Raw genomic sequence first — 20,712 nt, 5'->3', positions numbered from 1 at the left:
TCCCTGGCTACAACTGAAAATAAGGACTGGTGTCCATCAGTAATATTATTGGTGGGCATGTGTATGTGTGTGCACCTTTGAGTAAGTGTCAATCTTTATGTTAAAAGTAGGAAAACAAAACCTGTAAATCTGATTTCCTGTTCACTCTGCAGGCGCTTTAGAAGGTCGCTGATAGGTTAGATATCAGCGTACCTTTTTAATCACTAATTTTTCAAGATGTTTCTCTTTGACATCTGAAGACACAATACATTTTTAAAACATGGATACCTACTGAATCTGAATACAGAGAGAACCAGACATAAAGACCCCAAAGCCTCTTAAAGGAATATTCCAAAAAGCAAATGATAGCAGCCTTAGGGTTGGGATAGTCAACATAGGCGTAGTTTTTCACTCAACAAATATCCTAATAGGGTGTTGACCCTACTGAAGAGATATTGAAGTTGTAGACGAATGATGGATGATTTAAAAACACAAGTGTTAATGAAAGGGTGAATAGCCAATTTGGTCGTAGATGAATATACATATAGAAAAACAATAACAGTGAAAAGAGGTTACCAGTATAGAGACCATTTGGAAGAAGAGACAGAGGAGAGGATCCAGAAGTAAAAGGACCTTTATTTCTTTCACTGCCTCCAAACACCCACATCCTCTACCACCTGGTCAATGTCCTCATATGTTCATTGAGTCATGACATATTTATTGAGTGTCTCCAATAGGTAGGACATATGGAGGCAATGAGGATAAAATATAGACTGTGTCTCCAAAAACCTTCCAATTCAAACACAAGCAGAAAAATCATAAGACGTAGTGTGAGAAGTAAATCATTCAGGTATTTTATTCAGCAACTCTTTCTTGAGCATATACTATGTGCCAGGCCCTGGAGATTTAAGATCACATGAAACAAATAAAGCCAGAGTCCTGCAGCCTAATAGGTCAGATTCTCATTAATTAGCCTTGGCTGTCTGATCACATGGCTCAGGGGAATCAGAGTAGGATCAATCACGAACTTCCATAGGGACATGAGCCTATGCCAAATTAGGGTTATACAGTCTTTTTTCTATTTGGAAAAAAAAAAAAAGGCAAATAGATTAGAGCTTCTCCCAGTCAGCACTCTTCACCTTAGAAGTTGGCCCCACTTGTGACTCGAGTCCTCAGAAGGCTGGGGCCATGCTGCTGGCACCAAGGGCTTACTCATTAGCTGGATGAAGAAGTGACTTCAGCTCCATGAGAGGGGAAGAAAAAAAAAAAGAGGGCATCCAAGAAGACTAACAAATTATGGAAGAAAATGAGCAACACATTTCTAAGTTGGTATGAAGAAGGAAAGATGGATTGGATTTCTCTGATCCCACCCCACCCCTGTGAAGTGGGGCCATAGGAAAAACGTTTTTAATAAGACACCAGGACATTTGCCAAAAGAAGCATTTTCCCAGAGAGGAAGGCTGGGACTGAGGGGTCCTGTTTCAGAGACCATTGCAGTGCTGCGAGAGGGTCACCCTAGGGTGGAGGGGCTTCCCCACAGCCCCAACTCTGCCACCCTGAGAGAAGTGACACCACCCCATGTCACTCATCCAGTTCCTTTGGTCACATCAGGTCAGGGCTAAGTCATAACAGAAGGTGTCACCTCTCCTGGGATAGAGAGCAAAGTTTGCCAATACCACGTTCAGGCTGCTCTATTGTAGATGGTCTTCTTTTTGAAGCACTTAAGAAAGGGCTTCTGCTTTTAAAAACTGACTGAAAGTTTTCTCCTTTTGTGTTAATCACTAGAAGAACAGGTTTTTGTGTTTGGCCCTCATCTTCCAGCCACTTCATTTTAATTCTGTTTTGTCTAAAACTTGACCAAGTGGGGTCTCGCTCAGATGGAACCCTGGTAATGGCCAAGATCAGAAGTTTCCCTTTCCTGGTCCCCAAGTGTCTTCTTCTTTTCATACTATTTTATAATTACATTCAAAGAGGCTTACCCCCCAGAATCTTGGTTACAGCCTATTTTTCTTTTCCTCCTTTTCAAATTTCTCTCTAGGAAATGGGTTTTTTTAGCTTGTGATTTTTCAGTGCATTCATCAGAGGGGGGGAAGGATTTGAGGAAATGAGCTTTTCCTTTTTCTTTGTTTTCTAGGAACTTCATGTTGCATTTTTGTCACACGTTCTTTTCCCGCACTTTCTTCTTTCTCAGAAATTTCCCTGAATTTCTGTTCCCTGAAATGCTCTCCTCAATTACAGGCTTCCTAACTTACTAAGTTTTAAAGGTTTCTGTTTAAGACACCCATATCACTTTGGGGAAAGTTTCGGAAACGGGAAAGGATAGGCTCCAAAGTGACTGATACTGTGCGTAACACTGTACCTGAGAATATTCTAGAAACAGTGAGAGGATAGAAGAGGATAAAGAAGTAATCTATCCTCCCAGGCTAGGTTCTGTACCATAACCTGGTGGGTCTCTGTCATGTTCCTCATGTTCTCACGAATGTTTTACCTGACATAACTCTAGCTCCCTTTTCATGAGTAGGGTCTGCTGAGAGAATTCACTACCTTAGGACTTGGATTTTTAAAAATGAATTTTTAGGAGGTGACATCTATCCCCCTTCTCCATTAGCAGTACCTTTGTTTGAGATGGAGATTAATTCCCTTATTAGCCCAGGCAAGTAACCTATTTTGTAAGTATTAGGAGATAAAACCCAATCTTTACCACTCACCAGCTTCCACAAAATACTCGTGGGGACAAGAATATATATCGGCTACAGGAATGCAAAGTAAAATTCGGAATTCAGAGCTGAGGGGATGCTTTTATGGCTGTTAGAATATGTTACTTATTTATGTAAACCTGAAAGTGTCACTTATTCCTGTGGGAATTATTTATAATCAAGATCAAAGTTGAATAGTACAAGTATCTTTAAAATGAACCTCCTGTTGGGGGTGCCTAGCTGGCACAGTCAATAGAGCATGCAAGTCCTGATCTTGGGGTCATCAGTTCAAGCCCCCCACACTGGGTGTAGAGCTTACTGGAAATAAACAAGCAAATAAATAAATCAAATGAACCTCATGTAATTCTTTAGTTTACATTCAATTATAAATCTCAGTGCTTTCTCCCTGTCTTTGTGTTCCAGAAAGATATATCTCTGTCATGGCTCTGAAAGATTATCTAATATCTTAAGCTTATTTGTTTCTATGGTAATGGAGGGAGTGTTTTTCTCACCTACACTCAGATTCACAGATTTTTAGTCATAACAGAACTATTCAATAGCTTCTCCTATTAAACATGGCCCCCAGAAGACAACATTGATTCCTTCCATCACCCAGTTAATCACTTGGCACATAATTGGGGTGCAAAAAGTATGTTCTACACAAATAAATAAAGTGCTCTCAGTTATTCCAGTGTGCTCCGTGTAACATGTACAGAATCAGATGACTGTCTTGAACTGAGTCATGGGCAGAAGTTGTGTTAGTTTCCTTTCCTAGCAGCTTATTACCTTAAAGAGTAAAGACCAAACCTGCGGGAATCAAACAGGACTCTGTAGCAGGTAGAACTGAATGCTGATCTTCATTCCAAGCTGTTTGTAAATATCAGCTCTCTGTGTCTTTTGGTTTCCCTTCTGCTCAGATGCCCAGCCCACAGAAGGAGAGAGGGAAATATGGAACCAGATCAGCGCGGTCCTCCAGGATTCGGAGAGCATCCTCGCAGACCTGCAGGCTTACAAGGGCGCGGGGCCAGAGATCCGAGATGTATGCCAATGATAACACTGGGCTGACAACCCTCTTGGACGAGAAGGGAAACCCACACACGCACACACACCCAGCAAGATTAAGCAATAGCCCTAGTATTTCCTAGTGTACTAGGAAGAACAAGGACGGTAATGTGGTTTTCACAAAGTATGAATGGTCCTTTTTATTCTGGTACATTAATCTGAGCACACGGCACTGTAGACCGTGTAAAACATTAGCCATTCTCTTCTCAGCCATACGTGCGATAGCGCAGGACTGACGTTTAAACACTGGTTGGTCAGCATACAACCTCGGGTAAGGGAAACATACATGTAAGGTGTCTGGACAAAAGTTGAAATAGAAGTCATGAGAAAAGAAAAAAAAAAAAGAACTGTAAGTCATGAGGTCTGGATTTGCACGAATTTCTCAGCATTTGTAATAATTTTGGCAGGTCCCACAGTATCACAAAGGGCAGGGTCCTTGTAAGCAAGGTCGCTTCAAGAAGCCTGCAGGCTTGTCATCTTGAAATGACTTTGAGCTTTAAAAAAGAAATCCCTGAAAAAACAACCACCCAAACAACAAAGGAGGTTGTCAGTGTGGCTTTTACGACTTCATTATGCCTTAAAGGCAAAAAACTTCACACTCCTTGTATTTGAAATCAGTTTCGTGGCAGTATCAACCCATACACGCATGCGCGCACATGCGCACACCTACACGCACACACGTACACGTACACCTACACGCACGTACTCGCACGTACACACACGCTACTGCTGCCGCTTCCGTCTTTCTGGGAAAAATCCCACTGGCATAATCCATGAGCTGCTGAAACTCAGACAAAACAGCATTTCCAAGAACGTGACAGCCTCTTAAGAGGTGGTCTTTCTACTTAGGGGTCGCCATTAATTTAGATAATTTAGGTAACATCCCAGAACGGAAGGCACATAATGCATATTATAGAGAAAGGAAGATGTCTACAGGATCCGCACTTCTTAATGAGCACTGGCTTTACTTTAGTAAAATCAACATGTGATGGAGGAAAGCTGAATGGCTTCCAATTAGATCGGCAATTTTTTTTTTTTTCGCATTTAAAATCAGAGAAACAAGTAAGATGACACAGGATCTAATTGTAGGGTCATTTGCATTATGTTTAAGGGCTAAAATCTCCATTCTAATTGAACATCTTGCAGGACAGTCGGTGAAACTGATGTCAGTTTACTAGCACAGTAGTGAAGTGCGTCAGGCATTGTATTTTCTTAAACTAAAATCCCTTCTCAATCTTAAGGCATTTCGATGTGGAGCTTATTCCCTCTTTTTAAACAGACAATTTTATCATGTTTCTGTAGGCGATTCAGAATCCCAATGACATTCAGCTTCAAGAAAAAGCTTGGAATGCAGTATGTCCTCTGGTTGTGAGGCTAAAGAGATTTTATGAATTTTCCATAAGGCTAGGTGAGTATGTGTTTATAAGTTGCATCCCACGTGTGAAGTTCTGTTATGGAGTTTGCTTAGGGAGCAGGAAGAGCTAGCTCAGTGAGCTGGGGAGTGGCCCGCATCTGTCCCCAGTGTCTTAGGAGAGGCCATCCATGGACAGAAACACCTGTCATTTTCATTTCCTTAAATTCATCTCAGAGTTCCTTCCCCTGCGGTTACCTGCACATTGAGCGTGTCTCTACTGGTGGATGTCCTCTGGTCTTATTCTCAGCTAACAGTTTTGTTATAGGCTGATCACATTCCTAAATGGCAGAGAAGTTGAAACAAACAAGTTACCTGCTAATCCCAAAAACTTGATTTGCTGGAGTCTTGTGATAAATTTAATATAGTAAAATATGGGAAAAACAAACAATATTCTGCCCTTAAGCTTTAAAAACAACATGTACAGGTACAGGATGGCATTGCAGAAACAAGAGCGAAGTCAGGTGTGGTTAACAATAGGCTCGATGTGACCACATGTATGATCTAACCACACCCCCAAGAATTAAACTGTCTGTGGTTTCATTAGTTAACACAGCTTGAACGAGGAAAGGGATAGTTATGTTTACTTTTGCTGTAAGTGAATGTCACATTTTAAGAGTTAAACAGAGAAATTAAAATACTTTGGGGAAATAATAGTCATGGCGTTGAGAGAACTTGAAACAAAAACCCAAAGGGAATGGTGGAATGAACTAAAAGATTCTTTCAAGAAAAGAGAGCTTCTGGAGACTCTCGGTCAGCGTCTTCTTGTTTCCTCCCTCTCTGTTTCTTCAAAGTATATATCTAGACCCACTGAACTGAAATTCTAACGAGCCAGATTTTTAACAGGACAAAGACCCACCTGTCAGAGCAGACCAAAGTATATATCTAGATCCACTGAACTGAAATTCTAAAGAGCCAGATTTTTAACAGGACAAAGACCCACCCTGTCAGGGCTACCTCAGAAGGCAGTATGTCCCCATATATGAAAAAGGCAAGAGATGTCCTTGTAAAGATGCTATGAAATACAATTCAGGACTGCAGATAAGGAGCCAGCAAACTTGTCTGTAAAAAGCAGATCATAAATATTTTAGGCTTATGGGCCACCCTGTCTTGGTTGCAGCTACCCAACTCTCCCAACTAATGTAGCACATTAGTAGACACAGTCAGTACATTAAGGAATGGAAATAAAGTGGGGCTATGTGTTAATAAAACTTTATTTGTAACAATTGACTGTGGGCCATGTTTGGCCGGTGCGCCATTGTTTCCCAACCCCTGCTATAGAGGATTGGCTAAATGATTCAGTATTATTAGAAATATGGTGAAGGGAAAACAGGAGGGAATGTTTAGGGATAGACAAGAGGGAGTAATGAGACTGTTTCAAGGACAGTAAGGGAGATCGATATGGCAATGGGTTGGCAGAAAAGCACTGCACATTCTCGAGCACAGGATCCAAAAACGTGTCTGGTTCCAAACAGTGGTAGGAGTCAGCACTATAGAACATTGAGTTGAGCTGAGCTCTGAGAGACACGGGGGAAACTGTGTGGCCCTGGGGGTCTTCTGCAGGTGGGGGGGGGCACCTGCTCAGGCCTGATGGCCTCCTTCTCCTTTCTGCACACGTCCTACTATACACAGCTATGGGAAAAGACGTGGGAAAGAAAGATTCAAGCAGTTGTCTCTGAGAATGTCAATGGGGCCTAAGAACTGTGCTTCTAAAAGGATCTCTGTGGGCCACCTCAGATATATATTTATCACTTTGACTTTCAGAGAAAGCTCTTCAGAGTTTGTTAGAGTCTCTGACCTGTCCACCCTACACGCCAACCCAGCACCTGGAACGGGAGCAGGCCCTTGCGAAGGAGTTCGCAGAAATTCTTCATTTTACCCTGCGATTTGATGAGCTGAAGGTTAGACCACACACGTTAAGACAGTTTAACAAACTTGTCCTGAGGACCTACTGTGTGCCAGCACTCTGCTAATGCCATGGGGCGGGAGATTGATGAGTAGGATGTAGCTCCCTCCCTACAGAGACATCAAACATGGTGAGAATTTGCATTCCTATAGTCCACATGACTTAGGATCTCAGTTTGTGTGTGTAAATTCAAAATCCACTAAATACAAGAAGAGGAGACCTTTTCAGAGTATCTGTCCTGATTGAGAACAAGTATTCTTTCCTTGAGATCTAGCTGACAGGAAAAGCAGGGCCTGTATTAAAACAGTGAGGCACTGGGTATTCATTTTTAAGCAGAAGTTGCTTTGATTGTTGTATAATCAAGAGATGTCCTGGTGTATTTCCCAAGTCTAGTGTCTGGGCCCCTAATGCCTGTCCTCTCTGTGACACAGAGAGATGACCTTCTTTGCTCTCTTCTGAATTTCAGATGAGGAACCCAGCTATTCAGAATGACTTCAGCTACTACAGAAGGACGATAAGTCGCAACCGCATCAACAACATGCATGTGAGCCCCTGGGTCTCCTGGTCTGTGCACCCACTCCCCACACCATCCTTTGGCTGCTGCCTTAGGCAGGGCCCAAGGAAAAGACAACCCTGTCTCTGATTCCCCTTCCAGCAGACACTGTTTGGTGATTGTCGACCCTGTCTTTATCAGTGCTTTTTCTTATTTTCATCAGCTAGACATTGAGAATGAAGTCAATAATGAGATGGCCAATCGAATGTCCCTCTTCTATGCAGAAGCTACACCAATGCTGAAAACCCTTAGCAATGCCACCATGCACTTTGTCTCTGAAGTAAGTGAAGCTGAGCCCTGAGGTGCTTTTTCCCTAGCTGCACGAAGAAGCTGCTCTCAGGGCTAATACACTTCTGTATCTCCCATTCAGAACAAAACCCTGCCAATAGAGAACACGACAGACTGCCTCAGCACGATGACAAGTGTCTGTAAAGTCATGCTGGAAACACCGTAAGTGAGATCAGAGTGGAATTAAGGTCTAGAGGTCGCCTAGAGAGAGCTTGTTAACATGATGTTGTTGATGGTGATGATGTTGATGGTGATGATGATGTTGATGATGATGTTGATCTTGATGTTGATGATGATGATGATGATGGTGGTGGTGGTGTTAACACTTGGGTCAGCATATTGACACAGGTATATTATTTGAATTAATTTTATAAAGAACTCTGGGTGATAAATGTAATCAGCCCCATTGTATAGTTGAAGAAACTGGGGTCCAAATTGGTTAGCTGACTTCCCAAAGGTCTCATAGCTTATTAGATGGCAGAACCAGGACTCACACCAAAAGTGCTGTAGAAAATGGGGAAGGGCCAAATGGAGGGCTGGCTTAAATGACTGGGTATTATTATTATTATTATTATTATTATTATTATAAGTATATTGGAGAAGGGATTTGGCAGAAGATTTAGAACAAAAGAGTATAAGGGGTAGTATTGTTGCAAGAATGATCATGGATTATCAGACTTCTCTCCCTCTTTCCTTCTCATTTTCTCCCTTCCCTTCCCTTCCCTCTCTGCCTCTCACTCTGTCTCCCTCTCTTAGCAGATCCTTTGTGCTTAATTCAACTAGTTGCTGGATTTTAGAAGTGGCAGAGGTGGTTAATGACAAGGCAGTGTGGTAATGAGGAAGTCCACACCCATAAGCCAGGGTTCATGGAACACCTCTCCATACCCTGTAATCTCTTTAGCTACTTCTGTGCCTGTAGACAGGTGGGATGGCCTGCCCAGGCCTTGGTTTCCTTCCCTGATGGGGTTCCCGTAAGGTCATCTATGCGGCAGAGGGCTGGGGAGGGCCAGAGACCTCAAAAGTGCCATATGAAATGTGACACTCTGTTCAAATGTAAGATGGTGTTCATTTCAAATATTTCACTTATACCCAAGTTAAGATTTATTCCAAGACAGAAATAGTAATCATCTTCATTGTGGGCCAAATTCATAATGAAATAGTTGTTAAGAAAGCCTCTAGAATTATCTTGAATTATCTGAATCATCAGGGACCCTGTCAAGGTAAGTGAACAAAATTCCAACTCCACAAATACTCCCAGCCCCAGTGAATGGTACATAATTTCTTTTACGTATCTCTGCCCATCCAATTCAATCTGCAGCCTGTGTCTTAACAAAGGAATTCCTCTGACTGGAGGCACGATATCCGCTCTGTAGAAATGAGCCCGATTCTTTTTCTCCATAATGAAGCCATTATTCTCGATAATCTTGGACAGCCAGAGGGACCTGCTATAAAATATTCAAGATTGATGGGTGGGGGAGTGATGTGCATGATGAGCCGGGCCGCTGAAGGGCAGAAGAGAAGAGAATTTACTGCCCTCTAATATACCTTATTTTCCCACTGAATTGCTGGTTGGATAGGTTCAAGGAGAATTATCATCATGGGCTTCTTTAAGAGCATATTAACCTGGTTGTTGCAGTCCAGGATTGTTCTCAAGAGATGATTGGAGGAGCCTAAAGTGGCCAGAAATGGACGTGCTCCGGCAAGGAAGTAACACGGCTGCCATGTCTTCTGTCTTACAGGGAATATAGAAGTAGGTTCACCAGCGACGAGACACTGATGTTCTGCATGAGGGTCATGGTGGGGGTTATCATTCTGTACGACCACGTCCACCCCGTGGGAGCTTTCTGCAAGACATCCAAGATCGATGTAAGAACAGTGACGAGCTCTGCTTTCCCAATAAGAGCTCTCGTGAATGATGCCAGACAGAACTTTCTCCTCTCTCTCTCTCTCTCTCTCTCTCTCTGTCTCCTTCATCCACCACTTGGAGACAGGGATCTGTCCAAGAGGCAAGACCCCCGATTGGCAGCTATCCTCATAGCAAGATGTCCAGTCTTTTCCATGTTCTTACAGCAAAACATCAATCAACAATCCTGGCAGGAGCTCAGAGACACTGACCCTGACAGCAGGCAGGGGAGCAGAGCAGATGTGAATAATCACTTAGTTGCAAACTGCCCCTTACGTCTGCACCCAATGTGCCATGCGAATATATAGATATTAATATGTTTTATGTGTCTTAAAGCAAACAGTGTTGGGAGAGACTGGATTACAAGACGCCATGGTCAAATTTCAAGCAACGTTCCAACTTCCTCTCCTACCACTCCCCACTGGTGGCTCTCTCTGATGGCCATGACTTTTCTTGTCATTGGGATATGCTTGAGCCCCATTCCCTGCCCAGAAGACCCTCCCTTCTTTCTGATGGGTGGATTCCTTTAAACCAATCCCCAAATGTCACCTCACTTCGGAACACATTTCCTGTACCCTCTGTGATCAGGACCTCCCTCCTCCTCTGGCCCCCAGACCACTTACCATTTTGGATTTTCTGATTCCCTCACAGACTCCAAGTGTGTCTGTAAGGGCAGAGACCATGATCTGTACGCCCACCGTCTGCTCTACTGCCTAACATTGTACTTGACGTAGAGCATGACACTCAATAGATGCTCTGTAGCATTTTTGCTGAATGAATGCACATAACCAGAAGACACCTGGCTTTGGTATACAAGTGACTTCCGTTGATGGAAGCATAAAGCACCGCTCCTCCTAGCTCCCATCTGCAGCATCACCCCAATAGCGTGCCCCAGGCATTAATATACAGCCTTCTGGGGCAGAATAGGAAGGCCCCTTTGGGATGAACCCCTTCCGACCATGCTCAGTTTGGGAGGCATGCTCTGTTCTCACTCATCTGCGCAGAACAACGTCTCTGATACTTTAGTGCATGCAGACAGCAAGTCTTCATGCCCTGAGGGACCACAAGGCTGAAGACCATAAGGAAATTTACCAATTACAGTAAACTTAGATGACTTATTTTGCAGGTCTGGCTTCCTAGCACAGCTAGTCATTATTCTTCATAGTCTTCATTATAATTTTTTTTATTTTTTAATATCACTTTGTTATTTTTCTGTTTACCGGGGGGGGGCGGAATATTTAGTATAAAAGAATTAGGAAAACCTAAGAATTCAAGATGCAGAAAATGGAACGTGTCTTCTATAGTAACCTTACCATAGGCAATGACCATGGTCAACGTGGCAGCATATGTACCTCCCTTCCTTTTATGTGGATATTTGTGTATATGCAAGTGTGTGTGTACATAACAGATCACCCCCCTGCTGTAATTACTATTTTAAAATTTGCATCACAGTATTTTACAGAATTTTTTTCATACCATTGAACATTTTTACTATATTCTTGGTGAGGCTTGAACATGTTCATACTGTGGATCAAATGTAAATAACTCTATTAATAACTCCATGGACATCATTTGAATGTGGATTGAGTTTATCACTTGGAACCCACAGGACATTCTCACTGACCAGAGCCACTTGTCAACTTACCTAAGAGTCAACAATTCAAAATACACTCAGGACAACTATGGCTTGTATCGCTAACCTTTTAAAAGCTTGTCCTTGCTGGTCATTTACTGAGTCTTTCTGTTGAGGTCACAATCATTATATAATGTTACATCTAACCACCCAGAGCTTTCATGAAATCTTGTTTGTTCCTTGGTCTCACTAGGGAAAACTTATTCATACTGAACTGTGCATGTTTCTCTGAGAAAGTTTCAGGCTTACTCAATACATCACATATCCAAGATGGGCCATGCTCTTGGACACCATAAAGGGGCTCTTTCAGATACTAGTCTGCTTCTAAGCCAGCAGTTACACGCACTGGATTTTTACATCTTTTGAGTATCATGAACTGTGGAAAAAAAACACAAATATTTATTTGTGAAGCCCTGAGATGCGTGTCATTCATTCCATGCACTTACAAAGAACCCAAATGGTGGAGAATCTTATTCTGTTTAGAGAAGAGACAGAGGGCGATATTTGAGGTGGATCTTGGAGAAGGACCAGGATTTCCCCAAGTGGACAGAGGGGAGGAGGAAGGCTCCTGGAACAGTGAATCATCAGAGTCAAGTCACAGAGGCCCAGAAGGGTTGGGTCATTGACAGAAGAGATGCCATTCTTGGGTGCCAGAAGGCCAGGCGCTTTGTGTTCCTGATAGAATATGGACACTTACCGGAGAACCTTGAGGGTCTCTTCTTCCACTAGACCATGAACTCTACTGGGAAAGGGACCAAATCTCTATATCCCTCGGCTGGGAGCCCATTCTTGGAAGTGAGCAGCCTCAGGATGGCACACACTGGGCATGTTTTAGTCTCTGCTATCCTGCACCCGTGACAGACATCTCTGAGGGACCATGACATTCTTTCTTGATGAGCCTATAATGTGACCCCCAAATGATTCTCAACCCTGTGCTTCTGGCTGCCTCCTTCAATCTACCAGAGTCTATCAGGCCATAAGATAAAACTTCCTACGTACCAGAAGTAGTCCCACAGAAAGTATTTGAAGGAGACCATCATAAAAGAGGCCATTGGTCTGCCCAGGTTCAATACAGTTTAAACTGAACATCTGAGTTTAAAATGAGTGATTGTATTTTTTGCAGGAAGATATTTCCCTGTCAAAAAAAAAAAATTATAGGATATGCATAGTATAATGTGATCCATGTAAACTTAGTTTTCATACACTCCCCACAGTATGAATAAATTATATTCCGAGGATGCAAAAAACTAAGAAACTTGCCCAGGTTCATGCAGGTACTAAATAAACATGGATGGAGGAAACCCAAGCCATCCACCCCCAAGTGGCTTGTATTTTCTTTTTTTTAAGATTTTACTTATTTATTTGGCAGAGAGAGAGAGAGCACAAGTAGGCAGAGCAGCAGGCAGAGGGGGACGAAAGAGCAGGCTCTCTGCTGATTAGGGACCCCGATGTGGGGCTCGATCCCAGGCCCCCAGGATCATGACCCTGAGCAGACGCCCAACTGACTGAGCTACCCAGATGCCCCTCATATTCTTAACCTCTGTCCTTCACCAGTCCCCTCCTGCTGAGGGAGCCCAAATAACCCAGGCATTAAAATCTCCAAGGTCCTCTGATGAATGCCAGTGTGCTATTAGGAGCACAAAGAGGCGGTGTTTACTTCTACTTGCGGAAGGTAATGAGGTCATCATCCGGTTTGGATGATCTTTAGCTGTATTGGAAGGAAGGAAGGATGGAAAGAAGGAAGGGAGGATAAAGAAAGGGAAATGTTAAGTGTTTGACAGTAAAGTGATACACAACTTTGAGAACTGCCCCGAGGAGCAACTCCCTGAGGGAGTAGGAAGGTCTGTGGGTCGTTTCCGTTTTGATTTCTCTGGGCAGAAACAACGCGATCTGATTAGGGACCGTCGGTAGCGTGAACGGAGGCTACCACAGACTCAGTTGCTAGGCTATTCACAAAATGTTGTGCTTTCTCTTCGCAGATGAAAGGCTGCATAAAGGTTTTAAAGGAACAGGCCCCGGACAGCGTGGAGGGGCTGCTGAATGCCCTCAGGTAAGCCTCAGCCCCGTGACCCTTCGGAGCGCCTTCAAATTCAGATGTTCTTAGGGCCCAGGCGCTGGAGCACCAGGCTTGACCCCCGGCATGTCTTCACACGTTTAATCTTGCCAACAACCAGTTGAAGTCAGCACCATTTTTCCCAGACAGAAGAAACTGAGATGTAGGGAATCGAATAACTTCCCCGAAGTCACACAGCAAATGACAAAGCTAGAGCCTAACCCTGGGTCTTGGTCACCCCACAGGCCGGGAGCCTCACTCCACGTTGTGCCATTTTGTGGTGAGTGGAGACTCAGCAGAAGATGCTTCCCGAGTCTTCTTTTCCCCTTACCCTGGCTGTATTCTGGGAATGGTGGGTGGCTTTTGGAAACCCTGACACTCAGGCTCCAACCTGACTGAACGAATCAGAGTCTTGAGGGTGGGGACACGGGCATCCACTCTGTGTTCATTCGAAAGCTCCCTGGGGGACCTGCTCAACCCTGTCTTGATGCCCAAGTATTTGGCAGCTGTGGCTCATCTTGGCTTCTCCCTGCTAACAGCTGATGCCCCAGCGGCCTCTCTTCCAAGGATACATGTGCTTAATTCACTCCCGAGAAGGCATTCTTATTTTTTAGCCATGACACATGGACAGGAATTTGTTTACTCATCCTACCACGTGAATTATTCCAATGCCGGATTGCAATCTGGAAGGTTTCAGGTCCTCGCTGTCTCATTCATCTTTGATTTCCCCGAGTCCCACTCACTGTTGTGCGTGCAGGAAGGGCTCAGTTAGCACAAGTGGAATGGATCAGTAGTCTTCTGTGTACAACACTCATGTCTTGTGCCCCACTCCCGAGTGCGTTGTCTCATCTCCTTGTCATAGCTCACAGGGGGGAGGTGATCTGTCACCCCCATTTAGTAAATGAAGAAACAGCCACACATTTAATGAATAAAACTGAGTTCAGTGCTGTTTTGTGGAGTTGCTAGGTCATCATCCTTCAGAACAGATGGAGCCTCCCAGACTCCTTGCATGAACCAACCTTTTCCCCATTAGTGCCCATTTCATGGCACACTGGCTTCCCATACACAGTAAGACGTTAATGCCTGAATTTTTTTTTTTTTTAACTTTCCAACTTTGTTCAGTCGAGCAAGGCTTCGTGAAGAGCAGGGCATCGACTGAGCAGTGAGTCCCAAATGAGTGCAGGCATCTGCGGTGTCTTGTCTGTGATGAATGGCTTTGGAGGCAGACAGACTTGCGTCCAAATCAGAAGCCACAGATCGCTCACAAATCACACATGGGCAGATTTGTGGTCTGGAATGAGTGATTTCTCCTCTCTGATTCTTAGTTTTCTCACCTGTAAAATGGAGACAGGACCCTCTCCCGCAGAGTTAGTGTGGGTGAAGTGAGAACGTAAAGTGCCTGGGAGTTGGCAGGGTTTGATGACATGTTAACTCCCCTCCCCTCCCTTTCCGGACCCCATGCCTGTGCCAGGTAAATGTGACTTTGCAGACTGCCCCCGCTCCTTTTTTTGGTGTGTTTACCTGCATTCAGGCCCCCTTGTGGTGGCAATGAGCATAAGCATTCCCAGGAAAGTAGAAAACCATCAGCATTGAGGTTTGGGGGAATGTTGGGATGCGGAGCCACGTTCTGAAATTTGTAACTCAGCAGGGGGAGCCGAGATGGCTGAGATGCCGCAAGCCTTCACACCAAGTCTCTCTCCCCAGAAAATGAGACGGCTACTGTCTTCTCCGTGTATTTATTTGATTAGATAAAAGGTCTAATGGTTGAATAACCACAATCCAAAATTCCTCTGGGAAGAAGAATAAAATATTAAATCCTTCCGAAAATACACTGGGCATCAAAATGTGGTTCTTGGTGTAAGGAAAGAGCCCAAGTTTGATTTTTAAATAGCCATCCTGTCTCTCAAGGTAAAGATGGGGGGAGAGTCATCATGAAGCTTTGGCAGAGCACTGTTCACACGCTGACCCCTGTCGCTTTCCCTCCATCCAGGTTCACTACCAAGCACTTGAATGATGAATCAACTTCCAAACAGATTCGAGCAATGCTTCAGTAGAGCTCTGCTCGGAGAAGAGAAGAGGATCTATGTACTGACCTCAGAAGATGTACATGTTTACATAATTTAATACAGATTGATGTTAATACTTGTGTATTTACATAGCCGTTTCATTCTTGTCACTGAAATATATGGACTTTAATTTGTATCTTGACTGACTCGACCCAGCAGAGCATAAATTAACTTGAGAGCCTTACCTTTGATGTCTAAAACAAAGCCCTCTTCTCCAAAGCCAAAATTTGGCGATGTTGATCTTTGCTACTGCAGTCCTTTAACTACCCTGATAACAATCCGAAATTCCCAATAGTTTGTGGTAGTGTTTTAATTCTAGATGTGTAATCTCTCTGGGAAGTTTACTTATAGAAACACGAACTATTTGATTTCCTGTGTCGGCTTGGCTACAAGAAACACAAGCATTATCCTGACAGAGGGAGAGAGGAATCCAAGAAAAGAAAAATGCATGTGAAGACTCAAACTCAAGTGTTTGAAATTCAGCACGCCCCCCACCCCACCTCTTTCCTCAGACTGCAAACCACATGTGCAGCTTTTTTGTTTGCGCGTATTTTATTTATCAACCTATTCCCCTTCTCTCTGGTTTTATGTTCCTCTAACATTCCCTTTAGATTCTGCAAGAGGAAAATCACCTGCACTTGAATCCATTTGTAAGAAAGAAGTGGGTATAGATAGATATGCTCTCATAAATGAGCTGGGAAGATGGTTGTCATGGAAGTGGGGGCAGGCTGGGAGGAAGGAGACACAGGCAACAGGACAGTTCTCTCTCCACTTCAAGCCTCTGGCTTTGGGTAATTTTACTGGCACTCCAGGTGTCTGTGGAGTGCTGGAAGCCCAGCCCCCCTCCTAAAATGGGCCCTGCCCTTTGTGGATTGATTATGTGGTGACAGAGGTCTCAGGTTTTTCACTGATTTCCAGAAGACTGGGAAATTCAAAGAGGAGAGACCCTACATTTTCCAGTTCCCTAGTATTTAAAAGGTAGCTCCTCCTTGACCACATAGCTAGCTTGTTGCAATGTGTACAACTTTGGTCTGGGTACCTGGATTTAGTCCTCACCTTATTGATCCACTGTGTGATCTTTGGAAGTTCACGTAAGGTCTTTGTGTATCACTTTCTTCATCTATAAAATGGGCAGTTAGAACAGACGATCTCCAAGAGCCCTGCAAGGCAACCAGCCAATAGAATGGCAGACTCTTACATGCTTCCTTAAGAAAGAGCGTCCAGGAAGCATCACGCCATCTTGTCTTGATGATTGAAAATAAGACGGGGCCTAGAGTCATTCTGTATGTGGATCAGAACTTATAATGGATCTTGGAAATCTCCTATTCCAACCTCCAGTGGAGAAACCAGACAAGGGTGAAATCAAATAGGATAGACCCCAGGTAGGACTAGAGCCCAGGATCCCTCACTCCTGACTCTCCCTCTTCACCATGTGGCCTATGCATACATACTATGGAATGAGATTGGACACTTTAAAGTCAATCTTCAGTCTGGCTTATATTATTACTTGCCTATTTCTGACAGAAGGAAAGAGTTGCTGAATGATTGATAATCCCAGAAACTGGGCCTGGGTACATCGGGGTTTCATGCACCATATCCCAGGAAAGGAGTTGTCAGACACAATTCATCTCCAGACTTTAGGATCCAGCTGGCATTCTCTCGAGTCCTCCAAAAAGGGGGAAACATACTTTTGTTTTGTTTTATTTTTAACAACAACAGCAACAAGAATTCCAATCAAGTGGCAGAACAGATTCTCTGGTTTATATCTAAATGCCAGTCAACAGAGAGAGAAAAAAAAGACTGTTTTCCTTAGAACTTTTCAAGCTGGGTGAATATAGCTCCTTAGATAGAGGGTTTTCTCGTCAGGACAGAAACGCACTTCGATGGCCTTTATGATCTTTTCAAATCTAGGGATCTTAACACCTTAGAGGAATAGGGTTACAGTGAGGTAAATAGTCATATTCATTGACTATTTAGCTTAAGAAATGCTCTATTTGGCAGCCGCATGTCATCTTTGGGCAGTAATTTTGGGCAGCAACAACAAGACAAGAATCATGGAGGCTCTCGATGTTTATCATCATTGGGTCCCTTTGTTCCCTTTATCGGGTGAGGAGCTTAAGTCTTGGAGAGAGGAAAGGACTTGCAGAGGAAACAGTTGAGCACATTTATAATTTTTAGTAAGATTTTATCAAATGGGACCAAATATACAGGAGGGGCTGCTGGCCTGCCCCAATACAGCCAGGCCACCTTGTTTCAAAGCTAGGATTCATCTGTACATGGATTTCCAAAAGCCCAGGGCCAGGAGGACAAGTTAATTGAACGTCTGTGATCACTAACAGGTAATGGACCTTGGATCCACTCCTGAGCTACTGTGGGAGACAAATTCTCTTAACAACCTGTCCTCCAGGCACCAGGAGTCTGTGAACAATCATGTTTTGTTTTTGTTTTTGTTTTTGTTTTTTTTCCTGTGTGTGCTGCATGCACATGTGTTTAAGACCCGTGGGTGGTTTAGGGGAAAGTGCTAGCCACAGTATCCATGTCGATGTTAACTATATTTCATATTTGATGTTTCATAGTTTTCAAATAAACGGTGTTTTCCATTACTCAGCTATTTATTTGGGGGCAGACAACAGGTGAAAATCACATTGCTCAGATGTACTGCTATTTTGACACCATGACATTATTCTCAGAAGTTTTTCATGCATCACTAAGAACTGCTAATGAAAGCAAGTAGAGATGAGTGTTTTGAATTGTGGTAGCCCATTAAGGCTGGAGAATTTATTAACAACCAGAAAAAAAAGTCCTGATAGTAATCTCTTAATTGTTAGTTAATCTCATGCTTCATCATTTGCTTCTAGTCATCATCATTATATCAAGACATTAAGGGTAAACTGAGGTTTTTGATACATCATCACACTTAAGTTTTAAAAAAGTAAGAATCATGGTTCCTCAAAAGAAAAATGAAGCCTACCCAGTCTTGGAATCCAATTGTGCAAATAGAATTCAGAGAATTCTCATTCAATCTTGTATCCACCCAGCTACAAATTTTTCCATGCATTAATAATAAACAGTGGAATTTTATCTTAAAGACATTTTGGAACCTAACTTCCCCATTACATCTATAAAGGCTGTTGCATACACAAAGCTGTTTTAAAGTTGTCATATGTTGTTTGCTAAAGTCATTGTAATTTTTTTTGCCTGCTTTGCCTCTTTTTGTACAGAAGTTTTGAGTGTGAAATGAAAATTAAAGTTTGGTACATATATTTAAAAATATACCTCTATTTTACATGATGTTCCACATGATGAGCCCATGATCATAGATATTTGCTAAACACCTGCTCTGGGGACCAGCAAATCACACCATCTGCCTTTCACCTTTCTTTACCTACGTCATAAAATATGAAAAATGTTCTGCTCTTGGTACCAGCTATATTTTATTCATCTCAGCAAAGATCTTTCATTATTTAAAAAGGTATAGAATAAAAAAAGGTAGATTGATATCTAGAGAAGCATGAGACCTAATTGCCCAAGGATGCTAAGGAACACTGATAAATGCCCACGCATTCTATCTTTTGAGAGTAGGAGCCCTTTATGGATTCAACAATAATAGCCATTACCTTATTCTATATATGTATATTTTTCAGGCAACTTAAGCTCTAAAGCGAATAATTCTTTTAAAAATTGAATATTGAAATCGCTTAGAGCATCCTTGGACATTTTAAGTTTTTCACCTGAGACCTAATTGTGTGTGCTATCAATGGGTCACAGTCTCCAAAAGAGACCTTCTCTATGCAAAAGACAAAGGTACAATAATTAGGACTATTTGGGACTCAAAGAGAAATGAGTAGGAATGGGAAATTTTCTGTAAATTGACACACTGATGAATTGTAAATGGACTCAAGCTGGAGGGAGAGAGAAGAAAAGAGGCCAAGAGAGAAAGATAAAGACACTAATTAAATGAGTGTTGAGCGTTAAGATACGTGAAAAAAAATGAGCGTATGTGTGATTGTTAAGAGGAATACGGCTAGTGAGGAATACCTTCATGCCATCCAAAAAGCTGGTTATTAATCGGGGTTTTCTTGGAAGGATGGAGATGAGGAGTTTAGCTGGTCACATTCATGAAACCTGGTAAAGAGTGAATATATGCGATCTCTATTCACACTGACTTCATACTCTGAGGTATCACTGAGTAGATAGAATTTCTAGGCAGGCATTTTTTGCTTGAAATGTCTGTACTATATTTATTCATCACAACTTAAGTAATTAAATAATAATAATATGTACTTGTACTTTTTATACAATCTACTTGTACTATTCATATTCATTAAGTACATTATTCCATCCAGTGCCAAAACCCTGACCCCTAATAGTAAAAACAAAGCAAAAAGCAAAGAAACAAACAAAGCCTTGCTGACCACACCCCCATGCACCTTTTATACGGCAATAAAGAGAGGTGCTGACAGCTCTGTCTCTTCTGCTCGAAGTCAGACTACAAAGAAGGGACTTTTTTCTGCTCTGGTCACCTTATAGAGTTACAAACTCTATAAAAATACATTTGAAATCGTGGTCAGTAGGATTTTAGATAAATCCCAGAATTTTCTGTAGAGTCATTTAGGCTGAGACATCTTGTAAACTCATTTAAGAAAGTCTTTTCCCTATGAAATCTTCCAGTTTTCCCTACAAATTGTATGTTTCTAGATTGTTCTTCTCTCTCCCTGCCCTTACTGTTCATTTTTTTAATTGTCTTTGTTTGCCCCATGACAGGCTTTGTTTCAAGTCAGGAGCTATATTTTCTTAGCCATTCCTACAGTGTTGTGGCTTGAGCATCAGTGGCTCCTTCCACATTGGAAAACTGTCTTCCTTTTGTATAAGAGAAATAATGCAAACCCTGTGGGGGTGTGCATAAGGGCGGTAGTGTTATGTGTGAATGTGGGTGGGGAGGCTAAAAGAATAGGGAGCTCTAGGCAGATCCAGGTGAGTATTTACTACTTTCATGTGTCATGGGCATTTCCACTCCTATGATATCATCATTAATGCACCCCTTCTTCTTCCTTGCCTACCTGAAGTTTACCTAGACATCAAGGTCATACTCTACCTCTTCCAGAAGCTTTTCCTAACCACCCCCAAATAATGCTAATCCTCTCTGTTCTTGGTCTCTAAAG

At 42.6% G+C, this 20,712-nt stretch overlaps 1 protein-coding gene across 3 annotated transcripts in view; it reads left to right on the top strand.

Moving 5' to 3' along the window:
* The window catches only part of CYRIA (CYFIP related Rac1 interactor A), a 55,853-nt gene extending 39,915 nt beyond the window's left edge, over window positions 1-15,938 (top strand). For 2 of the 3 annotated variants that reach the window (XM_032866877.1, XM_032866876.1), the window contains 9 exons: window positions 3,593-3,714; window positions 5,040-5,145; window positions 6,913-7,049; window positions 7,521-7,598; window positions 7,771-7,887; window positions 7,978-8,057; window positions 9,635-9,761; window positions 13,411-13,481; window positions 15,475-15,938. In XM_032866877.1, coding sequence (XP_032722768.1) covers window positions 3,593-3,714; window positions 5,040-5,145; window positions 6,913-7,049; window positions 7,521-7,598; window positions 7,771-7,887; window positions 7,978-8,057; window positions 9,635-9,761; window positions 13,411-13,481; window positions 15,475-15,538 — 902 coding nt within the window. In that variant the 3' untranslated portion in view covers window positions 15,539-15,938. The remainder of the gene's footprint in view (window positions 1-3,592; window positions 3,715-5,039; window positions 5,146-6,912; window positions 7,050-7,520; window positions 7,599-7,770; window positions 7,888-7,977; window positions 8,058-9,634; window positions 9,762-13,410; window positions 13,482-15,474) is intronic. The other variant, XM_032866878.1, reaches the window with a different exon arrangement.
* Window positions 15,939-20,712: the final 4,774 nt, after the last annotated feature.

This window comes from Lontra canadensis, unplaced genomic scaffold (assembly GCF_010015895.1).
Source record: "Lontra canadensis isolate GAN:19392208 unplaced genomic scaffold, GSC_riverotter_1.0 scaffold32, whole genome shotgun sequence".
NCBI lineage: Eukaryota > Metazoa > Chordata > Mammalia > Carnivora > Mustelidae > Lontra > Lontra canadensis.
Note: the sequence above shows the minus strand (reverse complement) of the source record. Positions and strands in the feature narration are given on the sequence as shown.